The sequence below is a fragment of the Schistocerca serialis genome, chromosome 2 (genome assembly GCF_023864345.2).
Source record: "Schistocerca serialis cubense isolate TAMUIC-IGC-003099 chromosome 2, iqSchSeri2.2, whole genome shotgun sequence".
Taxonomy (NCBI): domain Eukaryota; kingdom Metazoa; phylum Arthropoda; class Insecta; order Orthoptera; family Acrididae; genus Schistocerca; species Schistocerca serialis.
Window position 1 is genome coordinate 553,974,871 of NC_064639.1, and position 16,939 is coordinate 553,991,809.

General features: G+C 41.8%; 1 protein-coding gene across 1 annotated transcript; it reads right to left on the minus strand.

Moving 5' to 3' along the window:
* Nucleotides 1-991: 991 nt before the first annotated feature.
* On the minus strand, nt 992-16,556 carry LOC126455631 (odorant receptor Or2-like). Its single transcript, XM_050091397.1, has 4 exons — nt 16,469-16,556; nt 5,433-5,534; nt 3,555-3,710; nt 992-1,160 (listed from the first exon to the last, which is right to left on the minus strand). The coding sequence occupies exons 1-4, from the start codon at nt 16,541-16,543 to the stop codon at nt 1,101-1,103; spliced, it is 393 nt and encodes a 130-aa protein (XP_049947354.1). The 5' UTR covers nt 16,544-16,556; the 3' UTR covers nt 992-1,100.
* Nucleotides 16,557-16,939: the final 383 nt, after the last annotated feature.

A 16,939-nucleotide genomic window follows, 5' to 3' on the forward strand; every position in this document is an offset into this window, starting at 1 on the left:
CCAAAACTTACAATAACTCTGTTACTATTTAGTGTCACCTCAGAACTACTTGTAATCTGGTGTTAACTACTTCCAGACCCAAAGTCAATTAGCAAGTTCTCCATTGTAAACAGGGTACTTCGCTGGATATAATCAAAGAAGCTGAGGATCTGTTGAATATCAGTCGGTGAAGCACTTGTATGGACAGTATCTCCAAGACATTCAGTGGCAAAGTTATGAAGGACTTGAGACACTACACGAAGAAAAAACCGGGGTTTCAAAATGAAACGTAACATTTTCTGAGTTTATACGTGTTCAGTGACGAGATATACATTTCCTGTAGTGCAAAATCATCTTAAAACATTGACTGTTCGGTAAATAGAAACACAGCAAAAATTTGTTTCAGAGACCTGCGTAAAATTAGTAAAAATTTAAACTACACTTCAACACGTAAATTTAACGAAGGATGACTATAATACAGTTCTTCAATATTTTATTGGTATTGTTGCATATTAGGAACTACGACAACATTTAGGACAGTTTTAGTTTGTGTTAAAATATTTCATCCTCATTCTGTTTGTACATCGTAGAGTCCTTGGAGGACTTGTGTGTCTCGGCTTGAATACCTTCATTTTCTGTTTTCTCTTGTATCAGATGTGCAAACCCTAAGACAATTCGAGTAGCCACAGCAATTCCTCCATATTTAGTAACTCTCGACATTCCAGAAAGTATGATTTAGAAAAGTGGCACCAACTGTGACAATTTTCTCCGTCAGAGAAAGTGTTGTATCATTACAAGACAGATTTTTTCTGCGCTGAGACTAAACAGACCCATTTTATAGTAGAGTAAATGTAATGATGCCGTACAGCAATAGTATGACATTCGCTTTAACTGTCACTTTATTCAAATAAAACATAAGCGCATGTATGTGTGTACATTTAGGATATTTCTGCATTCGTGCATGAGGAGCGATTGTTTATCTATGCTGTGTCTTCCTTTCCACGTGGTTTACTAACACCTGTACTGGAGAGTGAAGTGCGTGTTGTCGTCATATTTACCATTGACAATATTGTGAAACAATAAACAAAACAATTGCTTCAAAGTACAGCTTACTGTCACACTCAGCCTCGGTTGTGCACCCGGCTCAGCAAAGCGTAATATGTATACGAGGCATTCACCAGCTGAAAAACATGAATTTACATCAAAAAGTAGCACTATTTAAAAATTGGTTTGTTTTATACACAGACAAATCCTTAAAAGTTGAATACACAGCACAGATTTGGAATACAATAGTCATAAGAAGCAGCAGCTGAACAGTTATTGGGAGTCACTCTCATATGTGTGCATATGTTTTCGACGGAGACCGTAGTTTTCGAGTTATTGAAGAAAAACGTACAGAAGAGCCCTTAAAATGCACTCCCACTCCCATACTCAGCCCCCATCAGTCAAGATTTCTAGTACGCTGTTCATGGCACTCTCCCACACCACTGTTCAAAACTTTGGTACTGTAGGGCTTATTTCCACATCCGACCTTTTTTGCTCTTCACCGACTGGCCTGTTTAGTCGAATACTCCCAAGTTGTAAAATTGATGTTTGTATAAATTTTAACTGATAATGTAGTGATTTTAACAGTATAACAAAACAGTTACATCGTTGTATCCGCCAGCCCTCCTGATGGTGAAACTACTCTTTTTGTAAAGGTCGAATTGTATTTCTAAGCGTAGCACACACTGAAGCCGTTTTCCTTCCATTACGCTCACGGGCATGTGTAAATCAATAATTTTAACTAAATAGCCGACTATGCTGGTGGCGTAATAGTGCAGTCAATAAAGACAAAAAAAAAAAGATCGAATATCGGGAATAGTTCCATAGTCGGAAATTTTTTCACAGTGGTGGGAGAGAATACCATGAACAACATACTACAAATCATGATTTCTCGTAAATGAGTGTGGGTATGGAGGTGCGTTTCAAGGTCAGTTCTGTACGTTTTTCTTCTTAAAAGAGGCCATGTTCATTTTTTCTGTAGCACTAATAGTTCTCGCATAGCGAACGAGATAGAATGAAAATCTCGCTTGTGGTTTTTGAAGGCCCGCTCCTGTATATGCATAAACTGCATCTTTAATTTGACTGAAAGTGCTAGGCGTATATAAACAACTCTGCGGAAACTACATTGTCTTCACAGTAACCATAACAACTCGTGACTTGCTATGACCTATGAGCGCGCGTTACTGTATTAGTCAAAAACTGGTTGTGGGACAAAATCTAATGTCTCCAAATTCGCTGGTGTATTTAGTTTTTTTCTGCTGTAGCATCGACAACAGATCACTCATTCAGTGCGTTTTGAACTGGAAGATGTGCCCAGCAGCGAAAGACGGCCATTCCTAAGCGTCAGATGAGGGAGTTATCCACCTCTCGCTGCTAGTATAAGGAATGTGAGAATAGTCAATCCCTTGAGAACTTTTACCTGAAACATCCCCTTTAGCATTAATATCGAAGTTAATAAACGTTTTTTTGAAGACAGTCTCCTACACACACACTGGGGAAACTACTTAATGACATTAAATTCTATTTAATATTCTTTACATTTTGTAAAAATTCGTAGGTTATGTAGTATCTTAATGAAAGTACCTAGATGTGGCCGACTGTGTTACATCATGTTGAATTACACGCAGAAATATAATTAGTCGGCACCTGGAACTTACAAGAAAACCGCGCCTACATGTCATCACCGGTTTCGTTCAGATTTCCTGTTACTTCTTTTACAAAAATACTAATAAATACAATTATTGAGAATTATTTCGGCTTATCTACAGTGTAAGTAAAGCTAAAAATGAAAATAAAAAAGAAAATTTTCCGCATAAAGAGTCGAACATACTTCCCTTCGATTACTGTTCTGTGCTTTCTCCGCTACGCTAACCACTGCCTGGAAACTAACATAAATGGCTTATGCCTCGCCCGATCCGCGCCAGAGACACTGTTTTATCTAAAGACTTGGCGATCTGGAGCTCCGACTTCTATGACTTCATTTATGGGCAAACCTTACATACACCATGAATTTGGACGAAGTCGGTGATGACGAGTAGGCGCGGTGCCCTTGTTAGTGGAATCAGACACGCGAGAACATTCTAACAAACTGAGCCGATTTAATGTCATTTTGATAGGAGATTATTACTGCATGACCAGAGTTGGTCAAGTATACTACAAAAAAACTGCAGGAGATAAGCGCAAAGAAAAAAGAAATCGGACTTCTACTTGATGATCACCCACCACTGTCCAAAATGCTACTATGATGATACATACAGTCATCACAATTAAACCGCTACCTTGGGTACCAAAAGGCTGAAGGTCACGAAGTCAGGAATGAGATTACTTTCAGGCTACTCCTGAGTCAAGAGCCTCAAGAATGAAACAGATTCCGTAGCAAAGATGCACCTTGTTACATAGCTGTGCGGCATTAAGTTAACCCATGCCAGGCAGTTGGCTGTGCAGTAGCTCTTGTATTACGTTCTGCTGTCAGACTGTGCCACAAAATAAACATCTTTCGATGCTTCGCCGCAGAGACGTGTGTGACTAACCGAGACGAAGGTGGCCCTGCTGATGGGGTAGAGCTTGCCCGCGGTGACCACCAGCGGCTTCTGCGCGCGACACATGACGATGCGGAGAGCTCGCTTGAAACGCGGGCTGCCCTCGTACCACGAGCAGCCGTACGCCGCCTCCGACACCGCAGCCCCCTGCAACACACGGTGGTGGCACCTGCTCAGCTCCACAACCTGCTTTCCTTACGGATGATAATGAAAAAAAGGGACATGTCGTAAGTTATAGTACTAGACGGACCCGAAGAGGGCAAAAACTCAAAGGGAAGCCACAGAATTAATCATATCTACTCTGAAATGAGTTGGCTCAGGAGGGGAAAGCACTCATAAGACTGATGACCGAAAAGTATATGGATGGCTCTTTGTAAATGGGGAAGGTGTATTTGTCGCACTAAAAAATGAAACATATTGACCACGATAAAACTTGAGACTGCTTGCACAGTTTCACCATTATGAAAGTGACGTCCTCGGCAACGAACGCATTTCTCCCAACGGCAGAATACCGTCACTGTAGAATATTTCATTTTGTTGACGGGGCCACAACCTCACCTCTACTTGCCCCGTTTCATCGCTATCAAAGTGGAATCCTAGAAGGTGTTGTTTAAGTTATGGAAACAGAGGAAAATCGGATGGGGCCAGGTCGGGATTATAAGGAAGATGATCATTGACAGTGAAACCCAAGGCGTCGGATTGTTGCAGATGTCGTGGCGCTATTTTGTGATCTGGAATTGTCATGCTGAAAGGCTGAAAGAGAGGGACCCTTCGAATTCGAAACTCGATTGCACCACGCTATTCGTCACACGCCGACGTAGTTACGATACATACCACCATTTTACACGCTACAATATGGTGCCTTCTAGCGGCAGAGGTCTGCAAATATGTAGACATGAAGAACAAAGACGTAGAATGTTAATATCGTTTGTTTTATTGAAAAAGCTTTAACAGTTCCGTATAAAAATTCGGAGCCATTACTTTTCGGCACGCTCTCGTACATAACCGTCAACTGACAAAACAGACTAACATGACATGGTATCAATTGTTCTTAGTACTGGTTGCTTCACGCTGACAACCAATCATTTTCACGGTCCCTGTGCCCGCTACCAAAGCCAGTTAGACAACCACCTATTTTTCGGCAGGATCGCAACTCCTCAGTTTCAAGTCACATATACGAAGAGAGAGCGCTTTGTAAGAAAATTTAAGACCTTGGTATGCTCAGATGGTTCAAATGGCTCTGAGCATTATGGGAATTCACATCTGAGGTCATCAGTCCCCCAGAACTTATAACTACTTAAACCTAACTAACTTAAGGATATTACACACATCCATGCCCGAGTCAGGATTCGAATCTGCGACCGTAGTAGTCGCGCGGTTCCGGGCTGAAGCGCCCAGAACCGCTCGGGCCACCACGGCCGGCACCTCGATATGCGGAGGTACGCTGTCCAAGAACGGTGATACGGCACATGCAGAAAGACAACACACGTAATATGCAACTAGCACTAACACAATACCATAGATGACGAAAGTCAGAAGTGATAGTGAATACTGACATCGTCAAGCAACAGACACAAACGGTTGATACTACCGAGTCAGTTGATACCACCTAGTCATCTGGTCATCCGTTAGTAATTAATATTGACTATATATAAAACTTCAGACTGTGTACTGCTACGATATTTTAAATTTCTCCACACAGCGCTCTTTCGTTGCATTTATGCCTTGAAAACGACTGTGTGTGCACCTGTCAAAATATCGGTGGTAGTCCAAGATGTCTCCCAGCAGCAATCCCGTAATTTGTTTGAAAATTTTATGCGTCATGGAAACTCACGTTTCACGTGTTCCATGTTGCAGAACTTTCCTTACCTCTTCGAGAACGTTGTGTGCACTCCAGCAGTACAAATAGACCTGGATGCCGGGTGTGGGCAGATAGGACACGCTGTTCAGGACGGAGCTGCTGTCGGGGCTCTGAAAACAGCGCACGCGTGCGTTCATCACCAAATTTATCGTATACCTAGCACATATTTATAGCAGTGTGTGAGCAGGAGTAATATTTTAGGTGATAACATTAATTATGCAACTCATCTTCATATTATGCCTTGATTTCAGAGGGATACCACACCTCATATCTTCCGTGAACACAATAGAAACTTCACATAAGAGACAAATAAATATACAGAAAATACTATACGAAGAAGGCAACATAAAACACTTTGCGAATGGAATTTGTTCTATTGCTCTTTATAATTTAGAAGGAGAGGAAACGAATCATGCATCGATAGTTTTCCTTTTGCAGTGAATGATTTTGCCAACGGCCTTGCCGCAGTCGTAACACCGGTTCCCGTCAGGTTATCAAAGTTAAGCCCTGTCGGAGTTGACAAACACTTGGATGGGCCACCGTTCGGGTCTGCCCAGTGCTGCCAGCAAGCGGGGTGCACTCAGTTCGTGTGAGGAGAATAGAGGAGCTACCTGACAGAGAAGTAGCGGCTCCGATCACGAAAACTGATAACGGCTGCGGGGGGCGTTGTTCCGACCACATGCCCCTCCGTATCCGCATCCGGTGACACCTAAGGGCTAAGGAGGACACGGCGGCCTGTCGGTATTGTTGGGCCTTCAAGACCTGTTCGCACAGTGTTTCGTTTTTGATGAATCATTTCCGATGATAAGCAATAGTTTTTAGTTCACTGAAATGTTGTTTCACTATGCTCTATCGATGTTATCTAGAAGTTCGTACTTTCAAAACTTCAAGACAGGTAAATGTCTACTAACAAAGGTAAAATTATTGATCCATTGGATGACTAGCAACCAGATCGAAATATGTAAGTCGCTCATGTAATGTGTTACAATGTTGTCGTGATTCACGTAATAAGCAAACTAAAAGAATACAGACCGACTTAACAAAGCTTATGAGACGCTGGAACCTTTCCTTTCCCAAAAATTTGCGACAGCACCACAATTATAAGAATCCGTCAAGGGGAGATGTATTTAAAATAGCGGTGGTGTGCAACAGGTCAAAGAAAACGCACTGTATTTCGAATTCAACTTCAAGTAGATGTTATGGTCATATTTTGTTGGTGATTGAGTAGGTCAGACAACAGAGATACACCTATAGTAGAAGAAATGAATTAGGTAACAAATGTTCAGGGAGAGAACGACACTGTCATCAGGTACTAGCCACTGCATAAGCAATAAGCGAACTGTGCTCAGAGAAGGCTCAGTATTGGTGCTGACCCATAAATCAAACCAGAGAATATATTAAAACTTCGTCTGCATGAATTAATTCGTTGAACTGAAAACTGTAATCTGAATATTAATGTTGATCAAATACACATTTGCGTGAAAGAAATGAAACAGATACACGCAATGACTATTTATTTTCTTTTGATTCATCAGACTTCTGAATGGTTTGATGCTGCCCGTCACAAATTCTTCTCCTGTGCCACTACTTTTATCTCAGAGTATCACTTGCAACCTAAGTCTTCAGTTATTTTCTGGATTCATTCCTATCTTTGTCTTCTTCCATAGAGTAATTATCTCTGGAGTGAGCATTGCGTTCTGCGCATGTTGTCAACATTAAACCAGGATTGTCACGTGCGGGACTTCGCTGCGCGTTTGTGCTTTCCACAGCGTTTGAAGTTTGTAATATCAAGAGTTTTTGTTGTGTTTCACCGTTTGTTGATAGTGTAATACCGATGATGAATTACTGTTGTTGCTACGGACGCAAAGAAAAATATGTGAAAGGGGGGATAGCAACTTTTCTTGGGTACATACCATGGAGTCCTAATTATAGTTATCATATTAGTACGAGACACTGTATATGTTAAAAATTTCGAGACGCATTATAATTCAGGCTTGATTTTGCAAACCTATTTTTCTACGATTTTATGACTATATAATAGATATTACGGCTCGTACAAAAGCTTACAAACAATTGCTTTCTCGCCGGCCGCGGTGGTCTAGCGGTTCTAGGCGCGCAGTCCGGAACCGCGCGACTGCTACGGTCGCAGATTCGAATCCTGCCTCGGGCATGTATGTGTGTGATGTCCTTAGGTTAGTTAGGTTTAAGTAGTTCTAAGTTCTAGGGGACTGATGACCACAGATGTTAAGTCCCATAGTGCTCAGAAACATTTGAACCATTTTTTTTAATTGCTTTCTCTCGTAAATTTGCTAGTGGAACAGGAAAGGGAATGGTTAGTTGTTTCAGCAAATACTATCCTCCATGCATTTATCAGTGACTTTTCGATTATGTATATAGATTACTCAGTCTACTATTTATTTAACAAACTGGGAGTAAGTACGTAAAATGCGTTAAATAAATACTTCAAAGTGTCACCAGTAAGAAAAATTGTGCTTTAGGTCGCAAAAACGAGAAAATAAATACGCGCAAATAGGAGAAAAAAATGACGAATTAGCAGGAATATAATCGCTAATGTGTGGCAAATTCGGTGTTTTTCGGACACTTGAAAAATTACTAGCGTACTGTCAAGTCTTTTTGCAGGACTATCACTGCAAAAATGTACTTCAGGCTCTGTAATACTATAAAGTGCCGTATCATGCCGAAAACTACCAAAACTCGAGTCCATCTGAACTATGACACCTATCGTAAAGAAGCAGAATGCAATATCACTTGCCTTAAAAGTTACGTAGCTCGTTTATTCCCGGTATCAAATGGATACTGTTAAAATGTCTGCGCAATATATATACATAATCCACGACACGTACCAAAAGAATCCGTCTGTACTAGGGATGTAGTGACATTATAAATATACAGGGCGCAATACGGACAAACACACGACGTCCCGAGAACACGTCACCAGGCCGGCAATGTATGTTGACAACACGAAATCTGTTCTGCGCATGTGAATGCTCACTCCAAAGATATTTACTCTATGTCTTCTTCTATAGTCACTGCTCTCCACTGCTCCCCCGAGTACCACGGAAGTTGTTCCTCGATATCTTAAATTATGTCCTATCATTAAGTCCCTTCGACTTGCCAGTGTTTTCAATATATTCCTTTCCTCATCGATTCCTTATCTGATTACTCCAACAAATTTTCATCATTCTTCTGTAACACCACATCTCAGATGCTTCGATTCTCTTCTTGGCCAGGAATGTCCTTTTCGCCTCCTTGCTCCGCCCATCAAGGGTTATTTTCTGCCTAGGTAGCAGAATTTCTTAACTTCATCCCCTTCGTGACCATCAGTCCTAATATTAAGTTCTAGCTTTTCTCGTTTCTACTACTTCTCATTACTTTCTTCTTTCTTCGAGTTACTCTCAATCCAAATTCTGTACTCATTAGACTGTTCATTCCATTGAGCACATCATGTAATTCTTCTTCACTTTCAGTGAGGATAGCAATGTCATCAACGAATCCACAATCGATATCCTGTCACCTTGAATTTTAATTCCGTTCCTGAACCTTATGTTTATTTACATCATTACTTCATCAATGTACAGATTAAAGAGAAGGGGCGAAAGACTACATCCCTGTCTTATACCCATTTTAATCCTGGAACTTCGTTCTTGGTCGTCCACTCATATTATTCCCTCTTGGCTCCTGTACAGTCATGCTCAAAAGTATCCGAACGACCTGAATTGCATTTCGCCTGATTCGCATGCAACCCACATAACGCAGCTATCTAGCAGGTCCTCTAATCGCTCCTTGGTACAGTCGTTTGGCTGTTGAAAATGGCTCCAACAAGTCACCACTAGGAAACTCTGCTCTATATCGCAATAACTCAAGATGTAATGTAAAACCATGATACCAAAAATATCAGGGAACACCTTATCACAGATAAGACTGTCCTTAAGGCTTGTAAGCTCACATTTATTGCAATAAATGACATACCTGAAATGTTAGCACTCTCATTATTACGTCATTATTACGTAGTAAGTTCGTCATATTCATGATTTCCTCTTCAAAGTAACATACCGTATTTGTTATTTAACACAAAATGACATTAAAAACTAAGTAATTCACGAGCAGCTAGTTGAGAATATGTGTGAACTTCAACTGACACGACGAACGTTCTGCATATGGATTCAAACCCAGGTCATGCAGACTAAGATTTCGTGACTGACGGAAACTAGCAGTCATTCATGACTAGGCATACAGAGAGTGATATACCTCGATTTTAGACAGTATCAGTTAGCAAATATCAACTTTAAATTACATAACGTAAACATTTTTAACGGACACGAATTCCTACCCAGCATCTATTGTCCCTGTTAACGAACTACGAGAGATGTTAAATATTGCTTCTTCACAAGTAACTTACTTGAAACGCCGTGAGGTAAAGCTTTGTGTTGGACAGGGATTCGAACCCAGAAACTAATCCGATTGTTATCGAAGCTCAATCAACTGTGACATATCGGATATTCTCAGCAGTAGCTAGATGTTTTAATTGAAATGCCGAGACGAAACATTATTTTTTTCCATCCCACGACTCCAACCCAGAACCTATCGTTGTTATATTCTAGAGAAAACGAACGTTAAATATGGGTTTGTTACATCAGCAGCGACATGTGAGCATGATTGAACTAGAAATAATATGACGAAGAGTTCAGTGCTGACTGGGAATCGAAAAGTCTAGATCCGGCCATATGCATTATTTCTCAGCACTGTGGAATGCGCAAGTTCTGGAGGAACTGTTGTTGACTTCTGGAGGTGCTGTAGCTAGATGACAGCTAGTAGCGTCACGGTAAGTGTCGCGCACTGTAGATAAAAAGTCGCAGGTTCTCTTACATTCGCTGCTACATTTTTTAAAACGTGGTTCCGCTGTCTCTAGTTCAATCAAGTACAAGTAAAATAAGAGCCCTGTTCCTTTAAATGGCTATCAGTTCATCAAATAAAATAAAATTTTGTAATGTAAGTAAGGTGACTGGCGACAGTATTTCTGTTTACAATGACCTCCGCCTATGTCATGTCCCAAAGCAAACCGGCTCTGTCCAGTTAAGAATGAAGGAACGTGATGTTTAATGCGGATTCTGTATTTTAGCGTCTTTATCTTGAGGTTACCAGAGGTAAAGTAAATCTGTTTGTGCCTCTTAAAAGTAAATGCCTGAATCCATGGATTGCACTGATGATAGTTCGTTCCACCAGACCATTGTGGCCACATTTCCCAGCCCCAGGTGTGTGCTGTAACGGATGATGTGCTTAGCTTACAAAATTAGTCACGCTGAAAAAAATGCGAGTCTATTAAATGGTTAAGTAGAAGCAAGCTTCTGACGCGGAGATTATGCCATTCTCGCTTCAACAGGATGTAAAGACTCTCCTAGGCATCATAGCCTCCATGTGAAAACATTTTGAAAATTTCACTGATTCAGGAGATTTCATATTTCGAGAAAATCCACTGTGAAGTGTGAAGTTACCGGATTATTCGATTATTACCGTCATTATTACTATCATTTTCTTTATACCGCTGCTGGAACACATGTGCTTGAAGATCATTTAATTCCGTTTGGTCATTATGGAAGTAGTTGCCCAAGAATCGGTTCTTTCCCTGTCTGTGGAATCCTTTTCATGTTAATATCAAACATCAGCAATTACTCCTAGATTACATTAAAACTAAAGTAATTGATGAAGACGTATCTTGATTAAAAAAACGCGCTGCCTTTCTTCATTTACTTGCACCTAGAAATGGCTGTCGAATACTGCCAAACCAAAAGCCAAGGGATCTTACTGCCTTCCGACATACGTCGCTCTCAGTTTTTCCATATGATTTGGTCGACGTGTTCTGTTTCAAGTTGAGTATGACAGAGAATGTTTTAGAAAATCAATTGTTTTCCTTTGCAATAAACAGAAAGATTTTCATTCTAAGCTTTCCAAGTTCAAAATTTTCGCAATATTAGTTCAAATTTAATATTCGCTTCTATAATGTAGGAAAGTATTTGAAGTTAGTGGAAGTTAGGCGACACTGCAGTGGAATGCTCATGTATAAATCTTACGCTACTGATGTGCAACTGGGATGTCGTATATCTACACGCTTGGACGTATTGTCATTGTAGTTGTATGTGATAACAGAATCAAAGTAGGGGGGACAGAGGGGGAGAGGGAAGAAGAAGATGACTGTAACGACAGATGAACAACTGTTGATGTACTTTGGTGGCGTAAGACAGGGACAGTGAGAGAGGGGTTTTGAAGTGGTACCAATAAAACATTGTCCCCTATAATCAGATTCTAGCTCGCTTGCCAAATATGAATGGTAGAGACATAACGAAGTGGATAGTCGTTTTCACAATTAATTAGCCGTCATATCGACGATCATTTAAAGATGGATTTCATATGGGCCCTAGGCAGCCATCCTAGAATAATGTTCGTAATCATTACGCAGATTCCCAGCAAAATCTGTTGAATTCGTGTTAGAATGTAACATGTGTGTGTGTTTCTTTTTTTTTTCTTTTTCTTTTTTTTTGCATGTTAATAGTGAAAAGTAAGACCCGAGGTATGTGCTTGTGGATGGTAAATATTGCTTGGTGTTCAAGGTGCTGTTTCTACGGTCCCACAGGGGCTATGGAGAGTGAGGTTGGAGTGGGTCACCAGTCCCCTGACGTCTCAACACATGCCCTACCATCCTATTCCTGCTTATGAGTTTTCGACACATTTCTCTCCTTCTCGATTCGGCTGCGAACGTCCTCATTTATTATCTGTTCGTTTCATGTAATATGCAGGAAGTTCCTTTAACTCAACGTATCAAACACTTTTCCTTTCACTTCTCATCTTATTTTGCCACAGTCCATGATTCATTTTCAGACATTTCTGTGCTTCACTTGTACAAAGAAATTTGTTCTTATAATTAACATATTTGTTTCATATGACGTATGTCTTCTTTGCTTGAACAAGATTGCTTCTTGTGTCTTCCTTGTTTTATCCATACTGCGTTATTTTGCTTTCTAGGAAACATAATTATTTCATTTCGTCCCCTACGTGTTTCCTAGTTTCCATGAGAGCTTCATTTCTGCTGCTCCTCAAATCTTTTTACACCTGGTTGACTCTCAGTTCATAATCTGTTAATTCCTTTCATGAGGTCATTTAATTCTTCCCTAGATTCACTGGAGGTACCTGTGTCTTTAACTTATCTTATCGTTGAGATTGTTTAACTCTGAATTTTTATCCCTTACCTGAACTTTTATTTTATTTCTATCATTGCTTTTTCGAAGTACAGGTTGAAAAATAGGGGTGAAAAACTGCGTCCTTGCCTTACGCCTTCTTCCATCCATTTACTTCTCTCTTCTACTCCTGCTGTTTCTTCTTGTTTCCTGCAAATGTTACCCGTCTTTTCCACCGTCTTATATCTAATTTTTGAGAATTTGTAAGATGTTGTCGCACTTTATATTGCGAAGACGTTGCATTTCCTGGTTTATAAAAAGAAGAAATGTTGCTGTCACAGCACATTACTGCATCTGAATGTGCTAACTACGTAAATTGGGTCATACGTAAGTTGTATATGTAGGATTACATTGGATAAAGAGCAAGAGTAATCCTAACACTGTTCTTCGTCAGTCACTGACGGTTGGTAGACAGGACAATTAGTTCATGTCTTCTGAAGAAGCTGTCCCTATGGAAATTCTCCCCCCCCCCCCCCCCCCCTCCTGCCGCCCCATTGTTCGCATCTTCTAACATAGCTGTTTTCAACAATGAAAGTAATGTGGGCATGGGGATCGCTACCATTACTACTTAAATAATGTTCACAGTTTTAATGTAAGAAAACAATTTTATATATTTGTTCATTTTCATTAAATAAGGGAAACGTACAATGATCAGCCAGAATATTATGACCACCGATCTACTGTCAATATGAACCCGTCCAGGCGATAGCAGCGTCACCTGGCGAGGAGTGACTGCTAGTCAGACACACGCACTGTGCGTGTAGTATCAGTGAGTGTGCTGTCCATGTGTAGAATGGGGAAGGCGAGCGATCTATCTAACCGTGGGCAGATTGTGATGTCTCGGAGGCTCAGCAGAAGACGACGTGTCGGGTGTTCGAGGAGTGCTGCAGTGAGTGTCTTCAACACGTAACGAAACCAAGTTGAATCCACGTCCAGACGTCGTGCAGTTGGGCGATGACTCATTACAGATGTCGTAGGCTGGGCAGACCGGTAAAGCGGTGGCGGAACTAAAATCATACTTTGATGCTGGGCAGAGTAAAAGTGCGTCTGAACACACAGTGCAGCAAACATTCCTAACGATGGACCTCCGCAGTCGACGACCCTTGCATATGCCAATAGTAACATCGCGACATCGGCAACTGGGTTCGAAATGAGCGGGTAACCATCGGCACTGGACATCGGCGCAGTGTCAGAGCGTTGCATGATCTGATGAATCCCGATACCTTCTTCATCATGCCAGTGGGGGGGGGGGGGGGGGGGGGGGGCGCAATTACGTCGTCCTTTGTTTTTTAGTTATGTATTTAGCATTTAACGGTTTAACTTAATAAGTGAAAAGAAACTCGCTTGATAAATAATTATATAAACCACGTTCCCATGACAATTTTTTGTACGGAAATCTGCAGGAAATTGTCCACTGAGTTCAGAATGAGATTTTCACTCTGCAGCGGAGTGTGCGCTGATATGAAACTTCCTGGCAGATTAAAACTGTGTGCCCGACCGAGACTCGAACTCGGGACCTTTGCCTTTCGCGGGTCGCGGGCAAGTGCTCTACCAACTGAGCTACCGAAGCACGACTCACGCCCGGTACTCACAGCTTTACTTCTGCCAGTACCTCGTCTCCTACCTTCCAAACTTTACAGAAGCTCTCCTGCGAGCACTTGCCCGCGAAAGGCAAAGGTACCGAGTTCGAGTCTCGGTCGGGCACACAGTTTTAATCTGCCAGGAAGTTTCATGTCCACTGAGTTATTTCTTAGATCACATCTGTTCTCCACGACGGAGACAATCTGGCGGTGACTCCATTAAGTTGTGGGCAGCACGCACGTCCCTTCATGAGCATCATCTTTCCCGACGGCAGTGGCATTTTTCAACAAGATTATGTGCAACGTCACAACGCCAGAAGTGTGATGGAGTGGGCCGACGAAAACAGTGGCGATTTACAGTTGATATGCTGACCCCCAACTCACCAGATGTGAACACGATCGGAACACATCTGGGATGTGATTGAGATAGGCGTCAGAGTTCATTCCCCCCCCCCCCCCCCCCCCCCCCCGTCCCCGTCCCAAGGGTCCCCTCCCTGGAATTTACGGGAATTAAGTGACTTGTGTGTGTGCATATGTGGTGACAATTACCTCGAACAAGCTACCAAAAGCCTCATTGCTTACACGCCAAGACGCGTCGCCTCTGTTGTCCGTACCAGAGGTGACCATACCGGCTATTTGGTAGGTGGTCGTAAAGTTCTGGTTGATCTTTGTATCTAGAGGTATGGTAAACTCACTAAGGTATGTGAACCACGAAAAATACATATGTTTGCGATGTCTGATCACAGTGTCGAGCATCTTCGTGTTATATGGACGATCCTCGTTGGTACATCAACAGATCGGGTACCTTCATTCAGGGTTTCGTCACAGACACGTCCAAACAGAACAGCTCTTTCCCTACTGTCTGTCACGTCTCCTCGTCGACTTGTCTTACTGCAAACGACTCGCACATACACACAATTTCAAAACCATGACTTACGTCACTTGACCACCTGGTGTCATTTCTCCTTTATGCAAAACGCTCCAATGCGATCAGTATCCTCTTTCGTGTGGTGATTAACATTTTAATATTTATTTCCGGTAGATGTACGGTTCTGTGCTGCTTGACCGCATATATAGTTCCCCGCGCTGGCGATACGAATGAATATATTTCAGTCTCATTCTTTTTTGGTACCGTTGCTGTATCTCTGGTGTACACTTGTTCAGTATAAGATGAAATTGAAATGGTTCAAATGGCTCTGAGCACTATGGGACTCAACATCTGTGGTCATAAGTCCCCTAGAACTTAGAACTACTTAAACCTAACTAACCTAAGGACATCACACACATCCATGCCAGAGGCAGGATTCGAACCTGCGACCGAAGCGGTCACGCGGTTCCAGACTGAAGCGCCTTTAACCGCACGGCCACACCGGCCGGCTGTGTACAAGATGAACCCGGTAAATCTTCTATATTCAGTGTGAATGCTACGAGTCATAGGACTATGTCAGTATGATGGAAACAGTCTACCGATAAGGATGTCACTTTATAAATGTGCATTCTCTTTCTCAGTCTCAGGAACATAGAGACGTATTGGGCTGCTACAGTTCATAGAATCACTGCGATAAGTGCCCTGAAATTCCAGCAGATGACGCCTCACACCGCGCTGACGACAGTAATGCTGATGCATCAATCTCCGACGTAGGCAGCGAGGTATAAACCTACTAAGTAATCATCTGACTCTCTGTTCGTGTCATAATAACATTATCAGAAGCTAGTAGAATATTTTATACTTTCTTGGAATGTATTTTCATATTGTTTACAAAGTGAGACTTGAGAATTTTGTGTGCAGAGTACAAAAGCACTGAAGAGAGGAGGAAGGTCCATACGTCTACGTCTATGCTGATACCCTGCAAACCACCGTGAAGGCCATGGCAGAGTGGACGACCCATTGTACCAGTTACGAGTATTAAGGCTTTTCCCGTTCAATTCACTTACGGCCCGTGAGAAGAATAATTGTTTAAATATATCCGAGTGAGCTGTAACTAGTCTGATCTTGTCCTGACAATCCCTATGGGAGCGATATGTAGCGTCTTGTAACAAATTTCTAGAGTAATCTTTCGAAACTGATACTGTGTTAGTAGCTTTTGTCGGGATAGTTTAGATCCTTCTTTAAAAGTCTGCCAGTTCAGTTCCTTCAACAGGCACACGACAAGAAAAACGGAAGGGAAAGACGTTGAGAGCACGAAATAAGCGTGTTTCTTGTAATGCTCTTACGTATGATTCCAGGAAGAGGGTGACGCATGCAGCCATGACGCTCAGCATGAACTGAGTTAAGGCGATTGGATGCATCACGCTGTCCAGGAACGACACCAGCCTGCAACAGAAGAACAAGACGTTCAATGCGCAGTCGTATCGCTCTTTAATTCAAGACTGGGCCTTTCGGCACACTTTAGATAATTTCGATAGGAGGTTTTGGGTGTAAAATCATGCTATTGTACAAAATATTCGAACATTACTGCCCCTAACACAAGTAGCCACAATTTGGATAGTAATCTTGATTAATAACCCACTGCTATGTGTAAGTTAATTATCTCGCCATGACCATAATATAATAATACTAAACTAAACTCCTTCGAAACATGTCTCGGAAGACCCTAAATGTACTGACCGACCGCCGTGTCATCCTCAGACGTCAAAAGTCACTGGATGTGGATATGGAAGGGCATACCACTCTCCCAGCCGGTG

Coding starts and splice junctions, on each gene's coding strand:
- LOC126455631 (XM_050091397.1), bottom strand. CDS start 16,543: ATGCATCCAATCGCCTTAACTCAGTTCATGCTGAGCGTCATGGCTGCA. Junction 3,711..5,432: donor CACACAACGTTCTCGAAGAG/GTAAGGAAAGTT, acceptor CGTGTGTTGCAG/GGGGCTGCGGTGTCGGAGGC. Junction 1,161..3,554: donor GCAGGGCCACCTTCGTCTCG/GTTAGTCACACA, acceptor CATGTTTTTCAG/CTGGTGAATGCCTCGTATAC.